The sequence below is a fragment of the Glycine max genome, chromosome 19 (assembly GCF_000004515.6).
Source record: "Glycine max cultivar Williams 82 chromosome 19, Glycine_max_v4.0, whole genome shotgun sequence".
NCBI lineage: Eukaryota > Viridiplantae > Streptophyta > Magnoliopsida > Fabales > Fabaceae > Glycine > Glycine max.
Genome location: NC_038255.2, coordinates 6,997,101 through 7,017,508, shown reverse-complemented (window position 1 = coordinate 7,017,508; position 20,408 = coordinate 6,997,101). Strand labels below are relative to the sequence as shown.

Sequence of the window (20,408 nt, the reverse complement as noted above, 5' to 3'; positions counted from 1 at the left end):
AGTTTAGTGTTGAAATTATCTGACTCGTTGTGCTTAATATTTAGCTACATTTTATCAGTTTAATTATAGTCTCTTTGCATGATGTGTGAAATATCTTAATTCAATATCATATTCTTTTTAAGTAGTTTCGTGCACTATCATGGAATATTTTAACTAAAATTATTTAGCTTAAAGCAAGGTTGGGTGTTGCTAGGTGCACCCAGCATTATTGTTGGTGCACCCAGCGATTTAAGTGAAGTGGCAAAAATGTTCTTCGCTTAAATTTTAAAAGCCCTCCCTCTCCTCGCATTATTGTTCCTCCATTTGTCCGTACGTTGTGTTGTCTCCTCTTCCCTTCACGTTGTGCCTTCTTCTTGTTGCTTTCTTCCTTGGTTTCCTTCGCGCTGTCGTTGTTGAGTGTTGTCGTTGTCAGCATTGAGGACGTCTCCACCGATTTGTGCCGCTTCCGCCGTCGAGGTAAGCTTCGTGCTCTTCGTTAATGGCTTCTAATGGTTGGTTTGTTTTTGGCTTCGTATAGATCATATGATTCGTATGTTAATTTTTTAATTATTAAAAAAATGAAAATTTAGTTTTCTAATAGGAAAATTTTTTTATATAAAAAATATTATTTTGTTTTTAAATAGGTTTTTTTATGAAATATAATTTTTTTTTTGTAAATAGTTATTGTTAATTTTTGAAATAAAAAATAGTTTATTTTGAATTATGTTTTTAAATAGTTAGTTTATTTGTAATTGTAAATATATAAATTTTAATTTTGTTTTAAAAATAGGTATTGTTTTAAAAATTATGTTTTGAATTATGTTTTTAAATAGTTAGTTTATTTGTTAATTTTTTTAAAAAAATAGGTATTGTTTGTGTTTTAAATAAAAATAGTTTATTTTGAATTATGTTTCAAAATTGTTATTAATTTTAATTGTAAATATATTAATTTTGTATTTGCTTATAAATATTTTTTTGTATGAAATATAAATATATTATTTTATTATTTATTTGTAAATAGTTATTGTTTATTAGATAAATAAAAAATAGTTTATTTTGAATTTTTTTCAATAGTTATTTCTTTTAATTCTAAATATATTGATTTTGTACTTCTTTTAACTATAAAATAATTTTTTTATATAGGAATGATTGTATTGTAATTGATTTTAGTATTGTTTGAATTTTGACAAAAAATTTAATGTATGTGGAAATTTGCATATTATGGTTAGAACTAGAGATTTAGGTCGTGTCTTAGGCAGAGTTATAGGAAGAGCCCTGGAGAGAGGATAATCGTGATTCAGATGATGTTCCTCAGCTGCGAAGGCCCACAGCATCCACACGTAGGCAATAGGAAACTGCCGTTGTTGCTGAGGATGCTCCTTACATGGATGACGCAGCTGAAGAGGTATTCCAACATGCAGAAGAAGTATTTGATGATGCCAAGGGTTTTCCAAGTGGGTCGTGTGACCCATCAATGCTGACTGCCTATGCTGATCATGTTGCAGTCATTGTTTGTAATAGAGAGGTGTTTATAGTTTTTAATAAATTATATTTCAATCAGTATTTGTTATTATTGTTAAAATTGTTAAAATTATTTTAATTTTTTTAGGAACGTCCTAAATTGAAGTTATTTTCCCATGGAAGGAAGGTTCAGAAATTTGGGAGGTTTGCTACTGAAATTGAAGGACTAGTCGTTGGCACATGATTAAATCCTTTGATCGCATGTTCATTGGACACTGACGATCAGGGACTTATATTGGCTTTTGTCGAGAGGTGGTATAAGGAAACGAGCAATTTCCATCTTCCAGTAGAAGAGGTCACCATCACCCTCGATAATGTGGCCTCTTTGCTTCATCTTCCCATCATAGGTGCATTCCACAACTTCGAGACTCTTCATGTCGACGAAGCGGTGTTGATGTTAGTCGAGTTACTTGAAGTCGGTAGAGATGAAGCTAGAGCTGAGACAGTACAATGTCATAGGGCATATGTACGCCTATCGTGGCTACGAGAGATTTATCATAGTAAATGTGAGACCGAACATTGGACTGTAGCAGCTTAAGCTTATTTGTTGCATTTGTTAGGTTGCACTCTTTTTTCTAACAAGAGTGCAACACATGTGCATGTCGTGTTCTTGGATGCCTTTTGAGACCACAGTTAGAGTGGAACCTGCGCATGGGGAGCTGCCAGCCTAGTTCATATGTACGATAATTTGAATGATGCTTGTAAGAGCGGCGGCAGACAACTTGTTGGATATATCACACTATTACAGGTAATTGTCAATGATTGTTATTTAATTGTTTTTTATATATTTTTAGTATGTTCATTTGAAATTTGTTTTGTTCTGATCAAATATGTGTAGTGTTGGATTTATGAGCATTTTCCATCTATTGTTGGGCTGCTCTCATCCTTTCTTGGATCAACTTGACCTTTTCAGTGGTCTGCGGAACTACCTCAGGTCCTAAGGCAATGCTCTCACTGGAATCTACCCAACATAAAGGTGTCCTACATCTTCTACCATACAATGCCTCGTAAGGCGCCATACCTATATTGGAGTGAAAACTATTGTTGTATGTAATCTCTATCAAGGGTAAGAAACTATCCCAACTACCCCTCTGCTCTAACACACAGGCTCTCAAGAGGTCTTCTAAGGATTGGATGGTGCGCTCGGTTTGACCGTCAGTCTGTGGGTGGTAAGCAGAACTCAACCTAAGCTTGGTTCCCAAGGCTTTATGAAGACTCTCCCAAAATCTAGAGGTAAATCTGGGATCTCTAGCCAAAAATCACACTTGGACAACTTAGCATACAGTCTATTGTCTTTGAGGGTTTGCAACACAACTCTCAGATGCTCCTCATGTTCCTCTCTAGTCTTAGAATACACCAAGATATCATCTACGAAGACCACTACAAAACTATCTAGGTAGGGGTGAAAGATCCTATTCATATAATCCATGAACACACCAGGGGCGTTGGTCACACCAAAAGGCATAACCAAGTACTCATAATGACCGTAACGGGTCCTAAAGGCAGTCTTCGGAACATCTTCAGGCTTCACTCTAATCTAGTGGTAACCTGACCTAAGATCTATCTTACTGAACACACAAGCCCCTACTAACTGGTCCATTAGGTCATCTATCCTAGGCAAAGGGTACCTATTCTTAATTGTTACCTTATTCAACTGACGATAATCTACACATAGCCTCATAGTACCATCCTTTTTCTTAACTAACAACACCGGTGCTCCCCAGGGTGACACACTAGGCCTCACAAATTGTTTCTCTAAAAGTTTCCTCGAACTGTTTCTTAAGCTCACTCAACTCTACAGGGGACATCTTATAAGGTGCTATGGATATGGGTCCAGTACCGGGCACTAGGTCTATAGAGAACTCGACCTCTCTCTCTGGTGGTAATCCTGACACCTCCTCAAACACCTCTGGAAACTCTCTCACCAATGGTATATCACTCACAGGGTTTGTAGTCTCGACACTCATACTAGCTAAGATCATGTATACTCGTGCATCCTCCCTCAAAGATGCCTCAACTTGGTTAGCAGACAAAAACATATCACCTTCACTCACACCAGACTCAGGAAAGACAACAGATTTATCAAAACAATTTAATAAGACATGATTGGAAGATAACCAGTCCATACCAAGAATAACATCAATCTGACTCAAAGGTAAAACAACTAAATCAATTTGAAACTGTCTATCAAAAATTAAGACAGGACATTGCAAGCACACATCATAAGTTAAAACAGACCCACTAGCAGGTGTATTCACAATCAAGTCAAATTTCAAGGAAGACACAGGCAAGGCAAGTTTTTCAACACAGACACGAGAAATAAATGAATGGGTCGCACCTGAATCATACAATACAACCTAGGGAACTTGACTTATGAAACACATACCTTGGATGAGTTCATCAGACTGTGCGGCATCAGCACCACTAAGAGCAAACACTCTCCCTGTAGTCCTTGGTCGTCCACTCTGATTATTCAGACTTCCACTCCTCTTCTCCCTCCTCGGATATGGGCAACTGGTACTGAGGTGGCCCTTACCTTGGCAGTTAAAGCAAGTCACCTCTCTATCTGTGCACTCACGAGCAATATGCCCAAGCCGACCACACTTCCCACACCTGAGTGGTGTAGTAACAATAGCAGGAGCACCACTACCACCACTACCTCTACCCGCAGACTGAGACACCCTGTTAATTGGCTGAGAACTCCCACCAACTGGTTGAAGTCCTCCACTGGTCCTCTGTCCTCCAGAATGGTTTCCATATTTCCCGGGAGGGGTAGAATATGGCTTAGCACGACTGTGAGTCATAGGCTTCTTCTCTTTCCCATGACTAGCATTGGCATTCCTGTAAAAAGCAGCCTTCTCCCGCTGATCTTCATCAAAGATTCTACACATATTGGTCAACTGTGCAAAGTTGTGAATACCGTGATAATTTACCATCATTTTTACTTCTGGTCGAAGGCCATTGACAAATTTCAAGCATTTGAACCTCTCCCCAGCTTCCCCCTGATAATGAGGAAAATACCTTACAAGGTTCTCAAACCTCGCCGCATACTCTGCCACCGTCATACTTTCCTGTTTCAGCTCGAGAAACTCCATCTCCTTCCTATTCTTCACATCTTCTGGAAAATACTTCTCCAGAAAAGTTTGTCTGAAAGTCTCCCATTGGACAACAACACCACCTGCTCCCTCTAGATGTGCGCGAGTGTTCTCCCACCAGTACTCCGCCTCATCTGCTAGCATGTGAGTAGCAAACAACACCTTCTGATGGTCCTGACACTCCATCACCTGAAAGATCTTCTCAATCTCCCTCAGCCAAGCCTCAGCACCCTCAGGATCATAACCCCCTTTGAAAGTAGGTGGGTTGTTCCTCTGAAAGCGATCTAACCCATGGTACATAGTTGCTCCTCCACCGCCTCCCTGATTGGCCATAACTTGCGCCAAGTTGTTCAAGGCCTCGGTAAGAAGTCGTTCTTTCGCAGCCATTACTTCCTATGTCACGCAAGAAACAAAAACTTTGAAAAAAAATATACCAACACAATAGAGTACACCTCTAATCAAGCAAAACAAACACAACACATCAGAGTACACAAGGAAACACAGAAAGCTCATAACACACATAGCCGAAAGGTCCGACCTGCTCTGATACCACTAAATGTGACACCCTCTACCCTTACAACTATAACTAACTAACTAAATAAATCATACAAAATTTATTTAAAAGATTATAAAAACATAATAATAAAAGAAGGAAAAAAACATGCAAAATTAATTAACAATTTTTCTTTTTAAACACATGTAATTTAAATCAATTCAAAAGGATAAAGGTTCACATCCACTTAGTGAAAACATAATAGAATTTTTCTTTTTAATAAAAGATAAGATTATCCCGGCTCAAAACAAGGTCGTCCACTCTAAATAAATAATAAAAAGAAACTAAAGTAGAAAAGTATAACGCAATTATATCATTCAGTAAATCATAACATGCGAAAATCATAATATGCGAAGTAAAATCCTATGTCCCAATGTCACACTTAGCATAGCATATCCCTATCACAGACTAAGTCTCTCCATCTCTAGCATGTGACTCATCCTATGAAGGCTCATCTGAAACAAAGTGGCAATCAGCCCAAACACAAACACACACCGGGAGTGAGTTATCACATTCGTATATAATAAAACATTAGAACATGTGAAACATATAATACTTAAAGCTGAATTTATATAAATAACATTACTGCACAAAATCGCACACATTATTCACACCCATTCAAGTTTACACACTCCATAAAATAACATCAACCACAATTGTTAACTCAATGAAATTCAAACACAAGCGTTATGCAACAATTATACTAAGACTCAGGCCTATATGCAATGTGGTACCATGTTAGTGAAAAACAACACTGGGGCGCTTAGGAGTACATGACAAAGCACACCACACAATGGGTATACTCGGTCACTCTCACTAAGTAACATCATAAGGTGACCAGTCAGGGTTACTCTGTTTTGTGAGAATGCTCCAACCACATGGGATCAACATGGGCTTAAAGGAGCACTCAAACCGAGTATCTTTACCCCCAAGGCCTAGACTCCGAAGAATCCGTTTGGGCCTCACCTTCCTGATTCAGGTCCAACCCCTAAAATATTTTTTTTTGCACGTAGACACTGTTTATGAGTTATATAATACCCACGACCTCACTCTTATATTTCAAACATATTTAACAAATTGTGCTATAGTTTAACCCTTCAGGATCCTAACTAGGAATCCTACAATTTCCTTTAACACTGCGCATAAAAGTTCTCTCAAGGTAAACACTGGTCGGGTTACTGTATAACTCATAACTCACATGACAAGTAATATCACTACAAATATCAATCACACACTCATTCACAACCATATTTCATGTCTACAGTTTAACATTTCACACTTTAACTAATTACAAAATATACTCAACAATTAAATAACAATGTATCATAATAATAATAACATACAATATTTAACTTCAAGGCTTATAAACAAATAACTATAAAATACACGTAAAATATATATATATATATATATATATATATATATATATATATATATATATATATATATATAACAAAATATATATTAACGTAAACGTAAACGTACATATTATATATATATATATAGTATTAAATATATATTAATATAAAATAATCACAATAATATCAAATATATCATTAAGTAAATACAAATTATATATAACAATAAAATATATATTCATATTGATTTATATGAACAACATGTATACCTATATTCTAAATATATTTCAACTAAGTTACCAACATCAAGAAAATGCCTAATTATAATGTGAATACAACTTTAGTTAATTTCTTTAAATGATTTTAGCCAATTCAATTATCCAACAATCCTCGCACATATGAATTTCATGACGAGAAATCACCCACGTGAAATAAAATATAAAGTTTGTAAAAAAACAGTATCAATATATATGTACACGTATACACTGCGGTGTGAAAAAAAAATAAAAAGAACAAGATTGAAAGGCCAACATATCTGGTATAAACAAAATCACCACCACACAATTTTTATGCTAATTATAAAGAATTCTAATTCCTAAGGTACACACCTAACACAGGAACACATCAATTCTACAACAAACTCGCAACAGAACACCAATTGGTTCATCAAACACACTCAATCCGCGATTAAACATGAAAACATAATTAAACTTCATAAACACCCCAAAATAACCCAAAAATTGATCCTCTAGGGGTCCATACACATGTTCATTCTGATCCCCAAGCGTGAATAACTCATCCCTTACCTCGATATAGTCGCTTAAATGTTCTCTGTTAGCAATTGTGGCGTCTCTGGTGCTCTCTAGAGCTCCTCCTCTGGTTGCTCTGTTAGGGTTCTTGTGCATCAGAAAAGAAGAAAGGAACATAATGTGTTTTCTAAAAAGCTGCTCTAGGTTAACATTTGGCTTATATAGTGGGAATATATGACCTAATAATTTTTTTTATTTTTTTTAAATTATTTATTTATTTATTTATTAATTTATTAATTTCTTAATTACTTATTAAAAGTTACAGAAAGTTACAGTTGTTACATGCATCGGACTACATCCACTGGTTCTACATGATTTTGCATCCATTCATGACGCAGACATAGCCTAGGGATCCGCCTAGACATCCACCTATCGTGCAAGATGAGACATGTGGAACCAAATATTCCTGAGTTCCCGATGGTAGCAACAACTATGGAGGAAGCACCTGCACATGCACCTTCTGATGTGGAGCAGCCTAGACATGCAGTGGTAACATATATATTCATGTTATTTTTAATTTCATTTAATTTAATTATGCAATATGGTAATACCTTATCCGTTGTTGTCAATGTCATAAGAGGCTTGCCAAGCAATTGCAAAAAGGTTGAAGTAATTTCTCAACCTCAGGATAGTGACTGAAGGCACATAAACACATGATGTCATGCAAGACTGCTTAAGGGTCGCTAGGGGTGTCACTGTAGAGCGCAATATTTATGTCAGGTCGCGATGAAGGCGGCGCATGGATAATGCTTGAAGACATTTTCAATTCATTAGGAAAATTTTTAGACTATGTTTATAATTTTATTGTATTTGACAATATTTTCGTTTTACCGGGCTTATTTGAATTTTCTTAATGTTACTATTAATGTTATTATTAAGAAAGAAAGAAAAATTATTTAACCCTAAAGCGTAACATTAAACCCTGGTATTGACGTCACAGTTAACTGTAACAACCACGTAAGACTAAACCCTAAGTTAAGGAGTATCCCTAAACAGTTAACTTTAACGTAACGTATAATACATAATTACGTGAATATGCAATGAAACAATTATATATTAATGTAGTACATTACAATGTCATCGGTATGTAAATGTTCACTGTTTGCTTAAATCAACATAGTCTCTTTTGAACATCATCAAATTTCTGTACCGTTGCATTCTACTAATATATGGAGTTGGCCACTACTTTGCCCGAGGATGACAATTCCTAGAGCATAACAAAGCTGGAGGTAGTAGGGGACAATAATCTCTTAAATAAACCTATTGCACATGCACAAAAAATTTTAAGTTATGATAGCACAATTAATTTCATTAATTAAAAAATATGAACACGATGAACATACCTGAACAAAATGATTGTCAAATATGTGACCAATACATATTACGCAATGCACATAAGAATCTGTTGGTGGTTGACTTCTAAGCGGAAAAAAATGTCATGCTTTGTTGTAGCGACAACGATATAAGGATAACATTATACCTTGATGCAATGACATATCTAATGTCGATTATATCCATCCACTTATCCGTAGTAACATGCATGAACCAGCTATATGGATTACATTTATGTAAACTTAACTTTAAAAAAACGTAAATTACATACCATGGATAATCCATCAACAAGTAGGGACCTCTTTAATTCCTCAAATTTGTCTATGCCACCAAAGAGGTTGATGTACTCATCAAACAATTTGGCAAGTTTTTTAAGCAAATTATTACGCACCAACGACCATGAATCTCCACTCATACCTAATAACGTAACAATTGCACGATATCCACAGTTACTGTCAGCTTTCACATCCACAATGTTTTCAATGGAATCATGAATGAATGAATCAAATTGATCCAACATCGGCATGGTCATTCTTGGAATGGCCTGGTTAGAAGATGATGCACTATGTTTGACTAAAGAATTACTATTTTGTAAAGAATGTAAAACATCAACATACTCCAAGAAAGACGAATCATGTTTTGTTGATCTTTGGTGTTTGGCCATCGATTTCTTTTGTGCACCTTTGGTGTTGACCTTTTTCTGGAGGAGGACACATAGCGTTTAGATCAGGGTAAGCAATTTTCCGGAGTTTACTCTTTGGAGTTACTTTGCCACAAACATCAAGCTCCTCAAATCTCTTGGATATGGTTTTCATCTCTTCGGTTATGGTCACTTGGGATTCAGATAACCCTTGATTAGAAAAACTTAGCCTCCGCCAAAACATATGGATTGTCTTAAGTGGGATGGTACCAAGAACATATTTGGATAACTCACATGCACATGGAAAACCGTGAGTAGTTCTCATCACACATCCACAACGAGAAGGGTTTTTGCCATCATAATGTACACGCTCATACTCAGCAGCAATCTGATTTAAAGTATACCTTGAAATCATGCCAAGTAGCCTCTTGTATAAGGTAACTTTAAAAACATGTCCAACCACATGTGTACTTGTCTCAAAGGATGCCTTGATTTTAGTGTGTTGTAGCTTGATCATGTTGTTCATGGCATCCCAAACACTACATAGGTCTCCAAGGCTATTCTGTAATAGTCTTTTTAAAGCCCAACGAACAGATTCAACCCTACATTTCAAATACACAAATCCCAATAAAGAAATACAATAATTAAAATCTATGAATTCATCAACCCTAATAAAAAAAAAGAACATTTTCATACCTGCTTGTTGTTGTGTTTCCTAAGTGCATCACCTTATTCGTCTAGGTTTTAACAAATTTTTCCTTGTGGGGAATTATCCATGTTTCATTAACATAGTCAACAAACATTGGCCATGGTGAACAAGCAATTTCAAACTTCTTAAGGCAATCATCGAACTAATGCTTAGAACAACAATCAACCAAACTCCCTCAGGCATCCATGACATACTCCCATGCATTTTTTTATACCAATTAGGCATTTACATTTTGCCTTGACATTCTTGTCGATGTGAAACCTACACAACAAGTTAGTACACTCAGGGAATGTAGTTTTCACTTCATCAATGTTAGGTCTCTGTCGGTCACAATAACTCCAGGGAGGGCATCACGTCTTAGAAAAAGACCTTGAAACTGTTCTAGAGCCCAGACCACATTATTTACATGTTCTCCCTCCAAATATGCAAAACCGCAGAGAATGTCATCCCTGTTGGTATTACACCAACAAAGTCAAGTAACGAAAGTGTATACCTGTTTGTTTTGTAGGTACTATCTATCAAAAACACCAAATTACATGTGTTGCATAACTTCACTACATCAGGATGACACCATAAGATATCACGTACAACATCTTCGTCCTTTAATCTATGTCAGTGAATATACTGATCTCTTTCAAGAAGTTTCATTAGATGTTGCATTTCAGTATCATTGCCTCTTATGGAAGAATGATATGCACTTCTTGCATTGTATATTTGTTTGATTGTTGTACAACTATTGACATTCTGCTCCTTCAACGTTAGGAGAATATTTCTTGGTTTCACCATTGACTTTGTCATATCAACAACAATTGTTTTCTCATCCTTAGTTAATCGACCAGCGTATGGATGTCCAACTAATGACTTAGCCAATTCATGATTGTGACTCCCACACATTAACTTCACCATCCAACCTTGCCCTCCAACCACTGGTTTCCCACGAAGCTTAAAGGGACACCCACATTTCCTACTGCCAGTATCTCTTCTAACAAAATCTTTCTTCCTAGACCTATAATGACCACTCCTTTCACAACCAATTAACACAAATGAAGTCATTCCTCTCATACTAGTGTTAGTGTCTGACCTCATAATCACCGTCACAAATCCAATTTCACAAGCGACTGATCAAGCTCACTGCAAAACATCATCTCGGGTAGCAAACACCTACAATGCAATGCAAGCCACACAATTTTAGTCTTCAAAGGAACATTCATTTTATTAATTTTATAACAATAAATCACATTATTACGTGAGAAGCATTGAACGCATCATAACAATCAACATGTTCTTCATCATTCACACTAGTTTTGTCTTCATTTTGATCATTCATATCAATTTCTTCAGACATTATATTGTCATACATCCATTGATCTTCTTCCATCTTAATAACACATTCAAAATTTTCAACATTACAAACAAACAACCCCTAACCGCACCATACATACTATCACATAAAACCCTACGTAATTTTTTTACTGCATACCATTTTATAAACATTAAAATTGATAATCCTATATATTAAAAACCAATAACATCAACTTTTTATACTTACAATTCATAACCATATAATATATAAAAAATTATAACCGCAACATATGTAGTCAAATAAAAAAAAGTAATTACAAATTAATTATCAATCTACACTTCTTTAAAAACATTTAAAACAATAATACGAATTATATTTCAAATAAACATATAAAAAAATAATTTTTATTTTAAACAATAAATACTAACATATTTATAATTTAAAAATATTTAAAATTTTAATATTTCTTTTTATTTAAAAAATAAAATAAAATTCGTATAAAACATACAAATTACTTAATCCGTGTGACTTATATGGATTATCTAATCTGTATAAATTATATGGATTAAGTAATTCGTATGTTTTAATTTAACTTACGGATTACATAATCTGTATAAACCATACGAATTACCTAATCCGTATGATTTATACAGATTATCTAATATGTATAAACCATATGGATTAAGTAATCTGTATGTTTTAATTTAACTTACGGATTACATAATCCATATAGAACATACGGATTATGTAATCTGTAAGCTATATCAAAACTTACGGATTACTTAATCCGTATGTTATGCAAACACAAAAATTTTATGGCATACCTCCAACCAACTTTCGTTAACAACCAAACTAACCACCGTAACAATCACCACTGACGAACCTCAGTAACTCTTTCACTTCGACCGAAGCGGGACCTCTCTCAACAATGAAAAAGCAACACGAAAGGGAGAAAGCGAAGAAGAAAGCGTAGCAATGTAAATGAAAAAAGCAAAGAAACCAACTTAAAAAGGAAGAAAAAAGCACAGGGGCATTTACAGAATTAATTAAAATTGTTAGGTGCACAAACAATAATGCCAATGCACCTAGCAACACCCAGCAAGGTTTTGTAAAGTTTGAGGTGCTGGTTCAATTTGACCAAAATGTATCCCAATTTGGCCACAGTTTTCATTCTAGACCATGTACAATGATGATGGGCTTCAACCCTCTTTCGGTGACATCCAAGAGCATAGGAAAGGAACTAAACTTTCTCCATTTTTGTTTAGCTGGTGGACAAGGAACGATGGAAAACAATAAGGTAACACATCTTCATTTGAGTTGCACAAAATAACATTTTGCCTTTATCAGACATCAATTATGTTAAAAGTGCTTAATTTTCCTTTAGATGCTCAGTGAGAAAATATTTTATGCTTCTTCCGTATTGGTTTACTTTTAGCCATATTTGTGTTCTTTGTTTCCTACATATTACCATTGGCAGTGTTGGGCAATGTTTCCCTCTACATTGTTAACAAAGTCTTATCCCACAATAAGAACAACAAAGTCTTATCCCACTAGATGAAATCAGCAACATAGATTACACATCATTTAACACAATTAAAATTCAATTTCAAAAATATTATTAAGTCCGAGATCTCTCCTAATAATTTTCTCCACCGTTCTTTTTAATGTCCCTTTTCTCCTTTTTCCCGGGCTTGTGGTTTTAACGAAATCTTTAAAATAAGAAATAAAGTAAAAATAAGACAGCATTAAACTGCATAGCTAGTTGAAAATTAGTAGTTAGTTGAAAATGAAAAAACAACACTCATCTACTGATTTGAGGCTTGCAGCAGAATTTGACAGTTTGTTGGTCAATCCCCTAGGCCTTGAAGTATACCCTAATGTGAATTTTTGGCATAACTAGAAACATTGGCCTTTCTAACAGGCTATATATCTAATTCTTCCAGCACATTGTAGGAACCTTGATAACAGTAAAATGAGATGGCATCATCAAAGGGTCTCTCCAAAACATGGTACATCAAGTTGTCATCTGCCAAGTCAATTTGACAATGTCATGGACTTCAGTTTAATGAAATAGTAAATCAACTGCATAGCATATGTTCAAACTCCGATAACACCATCATAGTTAATCTCTTCACACACATCACCTTTAGAGTGTGTTGTTTTGCAGCATTCTCAGTTTACAAAGCTCGTTCAACTGCCAATCCTTTTCTCATGGTGGATTGGCATCCGAGTAACTCACTTTCTCAAACACAGCCTTAAGTCAAAATGGCTTCAATCTGACACTACTTTAAGATCATGTAACAAACAACATACAAACAAAGAAGATCTTTTCATTAATGTTCTATTGTCCATACAAAACTCCCAAACAAAGTTTAAGTTATAATGAAGCTCCATGACATCACAATAATGAAGAGATCATTGTAAATATCTAGAGAACTTGAATGCAAGATGCATCAGATTATATTGATAAACTGTTCCTTGCGTACACATTGTCATTGAAATCAAGCAGTCTGGATTCTAGTAGAGCCCTCTCCTTGTTTTAACATGTATTCTTTCTTCATTTCCTCCAAAACAGAATCATTGGTGCTGTAAAAGAATTAACGAGAGATATCAACCCCACATTCATAGCCACACAATTATACTAAACTACTTCTCCAATATTCCACAACATAAATCTTTGGTTGTATTGATAATTAAGATGATGGTAATGGCAGCAAGAGAGACAATGGGAAATCAAATTCACATGAAGAACAAGAATGATAAACAATAATTAATGCTAATATTGACTGATGTTTCTCCACCTTGGTCAGAGACATATGACACAAAAAGGATATGGAGTTCTCAGTTCCTCCGCTCTCTACCCCAAAACATGAGGGCCTACAATCAATTTAATCATCAGGCTAATATGCTATAAATGTATTATATGTCAACTTTTGTGTTTCCCATGATTCCAAGATGAAAAACTGAAAAGAAATAAAGTACTATTTAGGCCATCTAGCACATTGGCTTGCACAAATTAAGCCTTGTAAAACCAAATCAAGCTTAGATTATCAATATAACAATATTTGCACAGTCTAAAATTTCACAATATAATTGGAAATTTAGTAATCCACTGTGGCACAAACCCTAGACATTGACCATTATGAGGTAATATATGCACCTAAAATCCTTTGTAAAGGACTATGAGACTCATTTGCAAAGCAAAGTGAGCAAAACAGGCAGTTAGGATGTTTCTATTTCGCATTTTTGTGAAATTACTTGACCACACAAGCATCTTCTAAAACTGTGAATGAGAAGTAACTAAGAAGTAGATTAGATGTTTGGTTAGATTGAAAAAAAAGGATGTTAATTATTGTAAATGTCATTATTCTGTACCACTATGAGATGGTCCAAAATGCAGTATTTTAGCTCTTTTTTCAAACACCTAGTGGATAGAAAGATTTAACATGCAGATACATCATGATGCATCAGAGTATGTACACATGTTTAATACTGTTTTTCAAATTTGCAGTGAATAAATCACCTTTATCGTATCACTCTTCCAATTGGCATGATGTCTTTCCTATGTATCATTCCTCTAACTATAGAATAAAATAATCTTTACGTATCTTGTCTGAGCAAATAAGTAACTAGAAGGTTCAGAAGTATCCATGGTTTAAATCAGATAAACAGATGGCATGTACAATTGGCCACCATATCTGCATACCAGCAAATGAAACCTAAATGTCTTCTAATAATGGCTGGGCTGATGTATATCTGTGAATCGATTAAACAAGCAAATCTGGAAAACATCCAATCTCAGTCACATTAACTGGTGGATCTTATAAATTTACAATGTACTGCAACACCACCAAATAAAAGTTGTATTCCTCAGGGTACTTTCACTTTTCCCTCTAGGACCTCATATATGGTAATGGTAATGATATAACTGTTATTAGGAGGTTGAGCCTTTTATCATTTTGTAAACGGCTATTGATGAAAGCATTTTAGCCATAGAAGAATAATCATTTCCACAAACACTTATTAGAAAAGAGAATAAAACAAATCAAGGAGATCAAATGAATTAAATTTCTCAAATGAGTCAAAAATCAACTTATGCATCTCATTTTTTTCAAAAGTTGTTCTCTTATATAATTTCTCAAAAGCACCTATATATTTATAAGGGATTTTCTCTAAGGAATCAAATACTTATCTCAATTGAAAAGTTTCATTAAGCTAGAAGCTAATCCTAATTAGGCATAGCTTTAGGGGTTAAATAAAAGGGAAGGGAAAATAGTTGCAAACAGTTAGAGTAGTTAATTAGTTAGTTATACAAGTTTATTAGATATAAACAGGTGGAATTAAGGGGAAAGGATTCACTCTATTTGGTCTTAATTTGTAAATTGTGCTTTTACTCTTTGTGAAAGGAGAAATCCTTGGTGAAGGGGAAACCCTGGAGGAGAGATCCCTCTCTAAGTTTCTTTTTTTTTCCATTCAATTCAATAAAATATTCTTTTCTTTCTCATTTCTATTCTTGGTTCCTAACACATAGTATACAAGTATATCTGTACATTGGTAACAAAAGAATACATCAAAGACTAATGTAAAACAATATTAATTACACGCATACATGTATAAATTTCTCCTTTTCTGGATTCAATGCTGCCGAATTTTACAGCAAGTACAAAAGAACAAACCAATAGAATTTATTCAGGAAAGATAGTTTTCTAGTGACTAACATGCACAAGAGACAAGACTAAGAATATATGTCATCAAGTTTTCAGCATCTATGTAAAGTATTAGTAAACTTGATAAGAAAGCAAAACAATACAGTAAGACCTGTCCTTACTTATGCCCATGGACAGTAAACAAACCCAGAGTAAACCCCTAAATCGATCCTACAAATATTATAGTATCACTATATTAGTGCTCCAAAGAATTTTGTTACCAAATTAGTCTATCAAAGATGTAAATAGTTACTAAATTCAATATTTTATGCCCCTGCTTTAGTCCTCCATAAGAATGAAACTGATGACATTTTATATCTTTGAGGGAGTAGTTTGGTGAAAATAAATCTTAAAAGACCAATTTGGGGGATTACTCTGAAGAATTGAGTGAGCACAATTTCAACAGAAACTTCCCCCGAGATATGGGCAACATGTACAACTTTAGGGCCTATTTGGTTTAAAAAATATTTCCTATTTTCATCTTCTATTTTCACTTAGTTACAAAAGTGCTACATTATTTTCATTTTGTTTCATATTTTTAAAGATTCATATAACACAAGGTGAAAAAAGAACCCAAAACAGGCTAAGACTCACTTTGTCAATTCCCCTTGGAATTCACCTGTACCTATCCCTTATCCTTAGAGAGGTATCTTGATATATTTTGATATTTTTACTGAATATAAACTAAGACTGAAACACGCTAAGAACTTAAATCTTCAATTCAACTATTATACAAAGAATCCTGATCAATACAATGAGATGCACAGGGACTAAGAGAGAATCCAGGATGAAGCAAACAGCCAACAGTTACAAATAGAGGAAAATGATGATTATTATGTAAAGTTTAATTTTCACACTGCATCAGTATAAAGATTTTTACACAGTCAAACAATCAGAAATTACTTTATACATTACTTTTAAAATAGTTATTGGCATGCATGACTGTCTATGATTGGATACACTTGAACAAATGCATTCAAGTTGTCCAGAAATCAAATTCGACATTTATTATTTTCCGTGAAACAATCCAAGAATTGAACCATAGGAATCAAATCAATGACTCATCTCACAACAGAGCTTACAATTGGTGAAGACAATCATTCAACTCTTGTGCTTGTTGGCGACAGCGCCACACAACTGAAAGTGTTCTCCCTAAAGCACATTCAGCATACTTTGCCGTGTAATGATCACACTCTTTCAGCGCCTTCTGCTTCATTTTGCTGCGCAAAGCTGCAAATTTGATGATACACAAGCACATTAATTTCACTAATAAAAAAAAATGCTTGATTTAATCATAACGCCATTTTGGATTCATAGGAGAACTACCCATTTGAATTAAACCCAAGTTTAAGGCAAAGGGTTGGCATTTCTTCTTCCAAAATCATAACTTCATTCTTTTTTTTTTTTTTTTGTAAGTAATCAAACGGTGCATTTAGGGTTTAGGGTTCATAGATGAAGAAAAATAGAGAATACCTTCTTCAACTTTCTTCTTAACGTGATTCTGGCGTGCGTCTTGAATGTAACCCATGGAGGTTCGAGAATGAGATTGAGATTATTTCTGAATAAAACTCGGTTGCAGACTTGCAGGGTCGAAAACACTGATTTTTCAGTATAAAATGAAAAAAGAAAAAAATAATAATAATTTGTCCTAAATTTGGGATCTGTAATTTCTTTTTTCCTGAAATTTAAAAATAATTTGTTGTTACCTGAATTTTGTTAAATTATTTTTTTTTTCCTGAAATTAGTATTTTGTACTAATTTTTAATCGTTAAAATTTACATTTTAAAACCACAAAATAATAATAAAAAATTATAAAGTATCAATTGATCACGTAAGAATTTACAAAAATATTATTAAAATTTAGGTTCAGAAACTAAAGAAATTCACTCCTCAAATTTAAGAACTAAAGAAAGAAGTAAGCTAAAGAAATATGGAGAGGGATTTGGTTAGGTATTAGAAAGGCAACCGATATGCTAGTGTCTAAGGGAGTGTTTGGTTTGATTGTTTTTTGTTTTCATTTTTACTGGAAATAGAAAATAGTGATGAAAATACGTTTGGTTGAATTTTTGAAAACATTTTCAGTGAAAATATTTTCTCAAACGAACCAAAAACTGAAAACAATAAAATCTCATTTTTAATGTTTTCAGTTGAAACCAGGAACCTCATTTTGGGTAAAATGAAAACACGGTGGCAAGGAATATAATTTTAAGCAAATATAAAAATAAATTTTCTTTTGAAAACGCATTTTCAGTGTTTTTATTTCTTGAAAGCAAAAAACAAGAAGTCAAACTAAATATATTTTCAGAATTCTAATCTTTTGAAAATGAAAGCAGTTTTCAAAAAATGAAAATAGGAAATGAAAACAGAAAATGAAAATGCAAACCAAAGACACCCTAATTGTCACTCGTCTTGTGTGCTAAAATATCCGCTCGTGTTAGTCCCATACACCCGTGCCTACATATGTAACTATTTGTAGATATTTATAAACCCGTGAATACCCATGAATATTAAAAAAACTAAAAAATAAAATAGCAAAACAAAGAAAAATATATAATGCCTTAGCAACTCTATGATAATTAAACTTTTTAAAACATGTTTATTGCATAACTCCAAAGCATAAATTCAAATAACATTACTCTTTTTAAAACATAAGTTAAAATAAATTTAGTCTATCTAAAACATTAGTTCAATTCCTTAAGTCTAAATAATAAAACATTCTTGAATTGATATTTTACCCTTCAACAACTTTACTCTTAAATTAATATATATATATATATATATATATATATATATATATATATATATATATATATTATCTTGGTAACTTTATGGGTAGCGGGTACCCATAGGTGTAGATACTACGATATCTGCCCTTGTCCCATTAACTAACAAATAGTTTAAATATATGTATATGTGGGTTGTGAATATTTGTTTACATTACCTGTTTCATATCTATTGTGGATATCCATAGGCGTGGATTTTTTTGTCATCCCTAGTTAGGAAGAAACTAAAAGACGACGCAAAAAAAATGTGAAAGATAAATCACTAATAAGTAATCAGTAAATAAAAATAAATAAGAAATCTCTTAAATTTTGTTTTGAGAGATGAAAAAGTATAGCATTTATGATTCACAATTAGTAGCATATATTTTCTTACAACTTCTAGGGTGGATAAAGACTCTAAGTGATTTATGGTGGACCACTCTAAATAGCCTTTAGATTAATCAATAGACCACTCTCTTATCATGGATCGTCAACACCTAACCCTTGCTTATTCCTCGTCGGTGTTTCTTATCCAACATGCACTATTGCCGAAGGCTATTTTTTACGGCGATGCCACCGATTTTTTTTTCTTCTCCACTCCTTATTCTCATTCACTCAACGCTGCCATTACCGAAAACCTGTTCCACTCCCTCTTTCATGCACATGACACCACCACCACCAATGTCTCTATCATCTCGTACCTGTAAGTCACCTTAAATCCTAACTGCAAGCGCACAAGAACAATCGCTGGAGGTGGTGAACCTACAATGATGAGAAGAAACAATTCTTTGCCAATTCAGTTCTCGTTATCTAGTTAGGTTATTAATGTAGGTTCAGGAAGAACACACTAGATCTGGTTCATTCCCTTAAAAAATGCACGCAATTTACCAAATATGGTTTAGTGGTTTTCATGTTTTACTACTTTTTCTTGAAATTGGATGTTAATTTGGTTTGTAATTATTATTTTTTCAAATATGATGGTAGGTTGTGTATACAGGCAAGGGAGACGAGTAAGGTGTCAGTTTCGGAGCAGTCATTAGCGAGCTGATGTGGAGGATGACGATCTACCCAACACCATTGACGGACTCGTTGGCAGCGGTGGGAGGGAGGTCGATGGGGTACTAGTCATCGGTGACAATGACATGGAGTAGCCAGGCAGACACGTTGTTGATGGAGTTCTCAATTGCGTGTAGGGGTTGAGGGAAAAAGAAGAGAAAAAATAACAAAGAAAATAAAAATATTTGGTACAAAAGGTCTATCAAATTGTTGTGTGGATAAAATGAATCTAAGGATGGACAAAGTGGTCCACCATAAATCATTTAGAGTCCTTGTCCACCCTAGTCGCTGTCATTTTTTTATGGCCAAACAAGTTGAATTGAGTCCATGAAATGTAAGTCCAAAAAGGGCAATAATATTGGCACTACCAAATTTATTATTAACACTACCAAACCATATGAAATCCCTCTTTTGCCCACTTACCAAATTGTTTTCGCCCCCTCTCCTTCCCCATACCCAAACCGCACCAACTTGTATCACCAAATTGCCCAGATAGGGTCGTGCTAGCTATAAGACCTGGGTGGTAGGTTGAGGTCGCACATAGATCAAGCTTGGGTGATGGTGTTTGGTTCATGGCTGTTGTGT

The 20,408-nt window shown here is 34.4% G+C and overlaps 1 protein-coding gene across 2 annotated transcripts; it reads right to left on the bottom strand.

Moving 5' to 3' along the window:
- Positions 1-13,609: 13,609 nt before the first annotated feature.
- Positions 13,610-17,640, bottom strand: LOC100782252 (uncharacterized protein DDB_G0275933). Of its 2 annotated transcripts, XM_006603916.4 has the most exons (4): positions 17,479-17,640; positions 17,088-17,235; positions 14,101-14,176; positions 13,610-13,885 (listed from the first exon to the last, which is right to left on the bottom strand). In XM_006603916.4, exons 1-4 carry the CDS (start codon positions 17,531-17,533, stop codon positions 13,877-13,879), a joined length of 288 nt encoding a protein of 95 aa, XP_006603979.1. In that variant the 5' UTR covers positions 17,534-17,640; the 3' UTR covers positions 13,610-13,876. The 2 variants fall into 2 exon arrangements, with proteins under 2 accessions (XP_006603979.1, XP_003555128.1); XM_003555080.5 differs by lacking the exon at positions 14,101-14,176.
- Positions 17,641-20,408: the final 2,768 nt, after the last annotated feature.

Coding starts and splice junctions, on each gene's coding strand:
- LOC100782252 (XM_006603916.4), bottom strand. CDS start 17,533: ATGGGTTACATTCAAGACGCACGCCAGAATCACGTTAAGAAGAAAGTT. Junction 17,236..17,478: donor TAAGAAGAAAGTTGAAGAAG/GTATTCTCTATT, acceptor TCAAATTTGCAG/CTTTGCGCAGCAAAATGAAG. Junction 14,177..17,087: donor AATGATTGTCTTCACCAATT/GTAAGCTCTGTT, acceptor AATTGATTGTAG/GCCCTCATGTTTTGGGGTAG.